At 37.5% G+C, this 8,102-nt stretch overlaps 1 protein-coding gene across 1 annotated transcript in view; it reads left to right on the top strand.

Annotated features, from left to right (window-relative positions):
• The window catches only part of LOC138006891 (2-hydroxyacyl-CoA lyase 2-like), a 15,818-nt gene extending 7,765 nt beyond the window's left edge, over positions 1 to 8,053 (top strand). The window contains exons 8-19 of the mRNA XM_068853508.1: positions 423 to 496; positions 897 to 934; positions 1,376 to 1,476; positions 1,884 to 1,993; positions 2,434 to 2,557; positions 2,631 to 2,725; positions 2,840 to 2,879; positions 3,335 to 3,449; positions 5,109 to 5,246; positions 5,696 to 5,870; positions 6,516 to 6,614; positions 7,283 to 8,053. Coding sequence (XP_068709609.1) covers positions 423 to 496; positions 897 to 934; positions 1,376 to 1,476; positions 1,884 to 1,993; positions 2,434 to 2,557; positions 2,631 to 2,725; positions 2,840 to 2,879; positions 3,335 to 3,449; positions 5,109 to 5,246; positions 5,696 to 5,870; positions 6,516 to 6,614; positions 7,283 to 7,468 — 1,295 coding nt within the window. The 3' untranslated portion in view covers positions 7,469 to 8,053. The remainder of the gene's footprint in view (positions 1 to 422; positions 497 to 896; positions 935 to 1,375; positions 1,477 to 1,883; positions 1,994 to 2,433; positions 2,558 to 2,630; positions 2,726 to 2,839; positions 2,880 to 3,334; positions 3,450 to 5,108; positions 5,247 to 5,695; positions 5,871 to 6,515; positions 6,615 to 7,282) is intronic.
• Positions 8,054 to 8,102: the final 49 nt, after the last annotated feature.

Below are 8,102 nucleotides of genomic sequence, written 5' to 3'. Positions count from 1 at the left end.
GGCAAACTGTGAGTGTAGGAGGGAAAGTAATTGAACAGTTGCCTGGTTTCGATGTTTCTTGTTGTCATGAAACACTACAGGAGATAGAAGCAAGTTTAACTTGCCATACAAAGATGTCCCCCAAACCCTGAAATTTGCAGGCCTCCATACAGTTGTATGGTGTGGAAAGTGGAAAAGTTTGTTGAGGTCCTAGCCACTTATTAAATAAAAATTTTCAACCATCAACAGAGTAGCAGACATTGTACCAGTTTTAAGAAAGGCCATTCAAACTGCTCAATCAGAATCACTTGAATAATATCATCATGCGTTCCTCCTTTGTTGCTTTGTTGGAATGCAAAAATATCAGATGATTGGCAACTTACAATGACTGATTGACTGATTAACTTAGATTGAATGGTTCAATGATTAATGGCTGGTTTCAGGTCCTGTTTTTGTGGAATTTCCTATCGACACATTGTATCCATATCCCACTATTAAGCAAGAGTCTGGGCTGAAGGTAAGGGTCAAAGCTACATGCAGTTTTCATGGAAATTGATTAAGTTAACCCATTGACTCCTGGGGGTTCCCCATTGACAAGTAAAATCGTCTGGCGTTAGACAGAGTAAAATACTAAGTCTGGCCGGTTTAGGCCCGCTCAGGGGTGAATGGGTTAATTAACTCATTGACTCCTGGGGGTTCCCCATTGACGAGTAAGATCGTCTGGCGTTGGACAGAGTAAAATATTAAGTCTGTCCGCTTTAGGCCCGCTTAGGGGTGAATGGGTTAAGCAAATTTCATTATATAAAATGACTGATTCTGTGTTTGATATTTTTAACTTTGGAAGATGTATTTAGAGATAAACGATTATCCTAGTTAGATATTTCTCACATTTCACTCAATGTAAAAATTTTTTTCAGGATGATCCCCGAGGTTTGTCTCAACACCTAGTTAATTGGTAAGTTTCCTGTTTTACCATAAATTCCAAGAATTTAATATTTAATTAAATGAACAAGAAATGGATGCTTTAAAATCTCAATGCTGATTCCCTACAACACTTTGTAAGTTTTGGGATGGATCGTACATGTATACATGTATGTTGTGGTTCAATGTTTTCCTTGTTGTTTTAATTTTTTTTAAACCAGTTCAATTTTGATTTTCCTTTGTTTCAGATTATGATAATGATTATTAGACAAAGAAAAATCAAAATTGAACTGGCTTTAAAAAAAATTTACACCAAGAAAAAAAATTAAACTACAACATTACTAGAAATAATAATATTATCATGGAAACTACTTACATTGTACCTTATAACATGTACTTTTTTATTTTTACTGTTACATGTTATACAAGGAAAGTTGGTGTGCATGTTGATGCTGCTGAATTTTTGTTTTTCAAGGTACATCTCTAATCATCTTTATGGCTTGTTTGCTGGAGCCTGGGACCCACAAAACAAGGATCCACTACCGGTTGATGTACCACTGCCTATGCAATCCCAGGGTAGATGCAGAATTCATTGTGCCCTTGTCACTTTATATTAATTCTCGATGACATTTCACTTAAACACGAAGATGCACTATGCATCAACTGCATCAATCAACTGTGGACGCAACCAAGAGCTCTGGATCAATTGTTCAATAAAAAAGCCCTATATGGTAATGTGTTGGTAATATGTCATAAAATGTTATCTGTCGTTCCTTTTAAAATCCCCAGTCCCGCTTTTTTTTTTTTTTTTCCGTGCTAGAAATATCTTTGCGGGCTTTCTTCTCTGTGTTGCTGTTTGTTGATCACCATCTTATAGTGTGTCTTCGTGTTTAAGGGTTAACATTATTTAAAAGGTTAAAGTATAATACTTTGTATATGTTACCTGACTGTCCTCATGCTAATATTAATATTGTTTATTTTAGTTGACGAATGTGTAAGGCTTGTGTCTAAAGCCCTCAAGCCAGTCATAATTTTGGGAAGTCAAGCAACCTTACCCCCTGTACCAGCTGAGAAATTAAAAGAAGCTTTAGAAGTAAGTGAACTCTGTTAAAAAAGCCATTTCCGTGTAAGTTATAAAAGGTGTACCCATTAGAATGACACCATGTTCAAGGAGAACTATACAAATACAAATTATCTAAAGTTCTGGCCCCAGTTGTTCAAACGATGGATAGCCTTATTATCTGCGGGATAAATCACTATCCCGTGGATAAGTGACAGCAAAACCAATTACGTTATCCAATGGATAGAGATTTATCCAGTGTATAGCATTATCCCCCTTTTAACAACTGGCCCCTGGACGTTTATTTGCTGAATGGACAACTTATAAAAAGTTTTAATTTGCTTTAATTGGCAGTTATAAGTGAAAATCTTTTTTGGTTGTCTTTATTTTTCTGATTAACACATAGATGTTTTATATATTTACATGTAAGTAAGGAAATTTTTCTTTTGTAATCTCGTATTTCTATCTGCTAGGAACTGGGTATCCCATGTTTTCTTGGTGGGATGGCACGTGGTCTCCTGGGAAGAAACAGTGACCTTCACATACGGCAACGCAGAAGAGATGCCTTGAAAGAGGCAGATGTTGTTATTTTAGCAGGTAAGATACTAAATTTCTTGTTGGCCCTTTATGTAAGTAGTTTATTACATTCTGAAAATGTTTGCTTTTTCAGGAACTGTGTGTGATTTTAGGTTGTCATATGGCAGAGTACTAAGCAAAAAATCCAAGATCATCACAGTGAATAGGAATAAGAGTCAGCTATGGAAGGTGAAATCTGATTTTATATTGCTCAGCATATATATGTGCAAGTCCTGTTCAATATACACGACAAGTTTGGCGGTGAGATTCAATGCAATATTAATCTTGTGGCATTTTTTTCAGAATTCAGACGCGTTTTGGAAACCTACAGTGGCAATTCAAGGTATGCAGATACCATGATTGTTAGTCTTTCACGTTTAGTCTGGTCTAAATCCTAAACAAACATCCACATTCCTGGGTATAAATTCCTATGGACAATTAAAGTGAAATCTAATTAACTTGTGGGAGGTGCGGTGGCCTCATGGTTAGTGCGCTTGACTCTGGTGCGAGTAGTTCGGGTTCGGGTCCTGCCCGGGAACATTGCGTTTTGTTCTTGGGCAAGACACTTCACTCTCACGGTGCCTCTCTCCACCCAGGTGTATAAATGGGTACCGGTGAATTTAATGCTGGGGGTAACCCTGCGATGGACTAGCATCCCATCCAGGGGGGAGTAGAAATACTCCTAGTCGCTTCAAATTGCTACAGTAACCGGAGATAAGCGCCGGCCTGATGGGCCTTCTAGGCTCATAGCAGACTTTAACCTAGTATTTAACAGATGGTTTATGTGAATGACATTAGGTGATCCTGCCACTTTCATGAAGTTACTGAGCAAGAGTCTGAAAGGTTATAACTGCCCTGTTGACTGGGTTGACATGTTGAAGGAGAGAGACATTGAAAAAGAAAAGACAAACAGGTATATATAATTTTATTAATTAAGGGCTGGGTATAGTGACAACCACTATCTTCCAAACTGGTTAAATTTGTTAGAGAGCAGTGCTCCAGATAAGACTCGGGTTTTGGGTCAATAACCTCACATAGAAGGCTTCCTGACCTGACAAATGAAATGTAAATGTTTAGTTAAATATTACAACAGAATTAAAAAACTCTAGAGGCTATTTTTTTCTTCATCTGTCTTTTGGCTTGCCTATTACTGTTAACTCCTGGCTTTTGTGGTACTTTTTGGTGCAAACATAAAGCAAAACAAATTTTTAACCAGGCATCAGATTAGACAAACAAAGAGGAATTATGAAGCAGAAACAACATGTTCAGTCCTTCCTTAGTATGTGGAATAACGTTTGCAGACTATTTAACTGAAAGAATGATTGAGTTTTATTCAAGAGCATATTTTGTTATTTTTGAACTGAATTTATTACCACAGCTTGAAAAAGTATTTAAAGACCTCAAAACGGGACAGGACATGATTACAAAATAATAAGTGTACAAGCTAGAGCATGTGATTCAACATGTGAACATGTGAGTCCTCCAATTTACCCCCCTCCCCCACTCCCAAAGGGTCACTTCTGGCATGCCATCAGGGTGACCCCTCAAATGGTCTACATGACCCCCTCCGTGAAAAAAATTAACTGGAACACTGAGAGAGGAGCCCTGGGTGTGGTGTTTTCTAACATTGTTACTCAAACAAAATGCATTGGCCCGAGTTACAGAAAACCACATTGTGGGAAATTCCCAGTTGGCTCTGGTGAAGGGCTAATGCATTAATTAAATGTCAGCGTGCTAATCTTTTGTGCGAATGGTTAATTTTCCTTCACCATAGATCTCATTTGATAAAAACAAATTTTTGTGTTTCACTCCCCACTGGTGCTGCTCAACAGTTTTGTTAGAAACTACAGTAACATTCATTGTAACCCCTATGTTTGCCAGATGGCCTGCGTGCTAATTGCATTCCCTGTAGCTCACTGGTACTAGCATTCAATGTAGTTACCATGATGGTGTCATTAATGTAGGTTCAACCCGTTTTTTTCCAAGTAGGCTTAATTCACGATTGATACATTACATACTTTAACACATAAAGGGAAGTGAGAAGATCATGTACAGTACATTCACCCCATACATGTATCCCAACATTACCGATATGTGTGTTCCCTCTCATGTGAGGATCTTTTTGCATCCCTAGGCTATTCTTGTGATGAGTGTTAGAGGCAGCCTGCAGTTTACCATCCTTATCCATCAGGCCCCGGTTGTTCAAAAGGTGGATAGGGCTATCCACTGGATAAATCACTATCCAGCAGATAAATACTAGCAAAACCAATTGAGGTACCAAGTGGATAGTGATTTATCCAATTAATAGTACTATCCTTTCTTCGAACAACTGGGGCATGGTCAAGGATTTAAACTCATGATCTTCTCCATGGTAGTCCACTGCTCTACTATAATAGTTATTATAATAAAACTGAGGTGTCCGATCATCAATTTCATTTAGTTTAGTGAGATACTCTATTTCATGTATTCTTACTTCGTGTCACAGTGTATTTACCAGATATGGAGATTGACATTTACACTGCTCATTCAATACTGACATTACACTTTTGTCACATAATGCTTTACTTTTTAGTCTCAAGTCACAAGAGTCTGTTAAAGAATACCTGAATCCACTGAAGCTGTTGCACAATCTGGAGACTGTCATGGCAAATAATAGCATCATTGTGGCTGATGGAGGTGATTTTGTGGGCACAGCAGCTTATATCTTGAGGTAGTAAAACGTTTTCCTAAAACTATTTAGCCTGTCTTAAATCTTTTCTCAAAGCATAGGGAACCAGGGGCATTGAAGAGAAAGAGAGGAGAGTAACCTTAACCCTTTCATCCACTTTATACAAGAAAATGATTGAAAATGCTGATTGGTTCATAGTTCATGATAGTAGATCAGATATGATAATGTAGTCTAAACAAAGTTGTAAAATAATGTTAATGTGTAATTTAAAGTTGTTCACCAAATACGCAAACCTCTAGGGGTACTTTTATGCCTGCATGTATTTGCAGTAAGTAAAATTTTCTTCATGACAATAAAATTCCAGGCCACTATTAGTTCCTTTTGACAGCAGTCTTCTGTTAGTAGGATAGAGGTTATGAATGTTTTTCTTGTGACTGAACCTGTCTGAAGCATAACTTCTAAATATATTTTACTTTGTTTTCTGTCTCCAGACCACGTGGTCCATTGACATGGTTGGATCCAGGAGCGTTTGGGACTCTTGGAGTAGGGGGTGGATTTGCATTGGGTGCCAAGCTTTGCCGACCGGATGCAGAAGTCTGGATCATTTATGGAGACGGTTCCCTTGGTTACAGTGTTGCTGAATTTGATACTTTTACAAGACATAAGGTACATAATAATAAGTATTATTATTATTAATGGTTGCTTTCTTGTACACTTTTCTGAGCAATGTTAGGCCAGACAGCCTTAAAAACAGACTTAGTATTTACCAGTAGTTTATGGTCTGAAGCAACAAACTTATCATGACTACAATTTGTGGTTTACCAAAATGGGAGAGACTTGTTTGATATTGAATGCAATTTTTTACTCGTTGGCTCCAGGCATTGAGAAGTTAGGAATTGAGCAACTTCTCAATGTAGCATGATAAGTTAGAATAACATGCATCCTATTATGACAATCAACAATATTGTTTTCCTTTTTGAAAAATGTGTCATCTGAAATATGTTTGGGTAAAAGTTCCCATTGAGAAGATTGTGATGGACAAAATGATTTAGTTACCGGTAATCTGTTTTATGCACAGCCATGAACATTAGCTGGAAAGGTCATATATCCAACAAGGAACTCCATGGTCACCTGACTCCTGCAGACTGCAGTTTTGTGTCCCACTGCTGAAGCAGTAAAAATGAGATTGTTCCCTAGATGCTTCTTTAGGACCCAAAACAAAATAAGTGGTATTCCTTCAACTGTACTCAAAAAGCAACAAGAGGGATGATTGCTAGATGAAGTGTAGCACAATAATCTGTTTATTTTCAGACTCCAGTAATAGCGCTCGTTGGGAATGATGCATGTTGGTCTCAGATTGCCCGTGAACAAGTGCCAATGTTTGGTTCTAGTATAGGATGTGATTTGGAGGTGTGTTTCATGAATGTTAGTGCATGAAGCTCCAAAAACTTGATCATTTAAAAATTCAGAGAGAAATTGAACCTGATATTCCATAATTATAATAAAATTATTATAATCTTAATGTATTGCTACAGATAATCTCAAAGTATTGCGTCAAAACTTACACGTTTTGTAAAGAATGTATGGTGCATTTAGTGCTCTTTGCCAAAGGATGTTGCCTATTAAGTTAAAAGTTAATATTATTGCAATAATCAGCATTAAACAGAGCTACTGTTTACAGTTAATACATTGGCAGTGGTTTCAATAAGTACCAACAGCCAACGAAAAGCTTCGAGTACTTGACATAAATGGGTTAGTCAGCCATGTCAGTCCATAAACCCATTGACTCCTGGGATGGAGATATTTACTCTTACTCGTCAACCAGGCCTGGGGGGGAGGGGGGGGGGACGTAGGGCACCTGAGGAGTCAATGGGTTAAATTAAAGTAATCTTAACCCATTGACGAGTAAAATCGTCTGGCATTAGACAGGGTAAAATACTAAGTCTAGCCGGTTTGGACATCAAAGGGTTGAGGAGAGGTTCTTTCAAATCTAAAATTCGTATTGACGATGACAACATTGGCTTACTCTACTCAAACCAGTCACCAACTTTAAAATAAATTTATTGACTTTTTTGTAGTTCACAGATTACCACGTAGTAGCTGACGGATATGGTGGCAAAGGGTTCCTGCTGAAAGACCCATCCACTGCTGAGATTGATGCTACGCTAACTAAAGCTCAAGAAGTAGCAAGGGATGGCAAAGCTGTTCTTATAAATGCACTGATTGGAAAAACTGATTTCAGAAAGGGTTCAATCTCAGTTTAATAAAACAACAGCTCAAATATAAAACCTGAAATTAGATAGTGATTTTAAATGAAATTCTCAAAAAATAGCAAGATTCTTTACGGTATTATCCACCAGGAATAATATTTTTTTGTGAATGGCAAGCCCTGTCACTTGAACACAGTATTTCAAGGAGTTGGCAAGTTTCCAACCTTTTTTGCAATGAAGTACTGAAGTTTGATTTATCAGATTAGTAAAGATCATCATTCTGAAAGAATAAAAATACAATATTTTCAAGTGAAAGTTAAGTGCATCACCCAGTAAGAATTTGAAAAATATTCTTCTGTTTAAAAGGTGTTAACTGTTACATTAAATGGGTTTTTAACAGTTAGAAGATCATTTTGTGCTGATCATGATGTCTTAAATGAGAGAAATGGGGGTTGCTTGAAATTGTGTGATAATTGTTAAGAGGACAATAAAAAACACAATGTAATTAGTTAACATGGCTAGTGAAACTTCATTAACCCATTGACTCCCAAGAGTGAAACTGAACAGATTTTACATGTGGTGTCAATGGGTTAATCAGTCAAAAACTACCGGTATGTGGCATCCATTTACTCGCTGGAGTGAGTCTGAACAGAATTTACTTGTCACCTGGGGGGGGGGGGGGGGGGTC

This window comes from Montipora foliosa, chromosome 1 (genome assembly GCF_036669935.1).
Source record: "Montipora foliosa isolate CH-2021 chromosome 1, ASM3666993v2, whole genome shotgun sequence".
NCBI classification, from domain to species: Eukaryota; Metazoa; Cnidaria; class Anthozoa; order Scleractinia; family Acroporidae; genus Montipora; species Montipora foliosa.
Note: the sequence above shows the minus strand (reverse complement) of the source record. Positions and strands in the feature narration are given on the sequence as shown.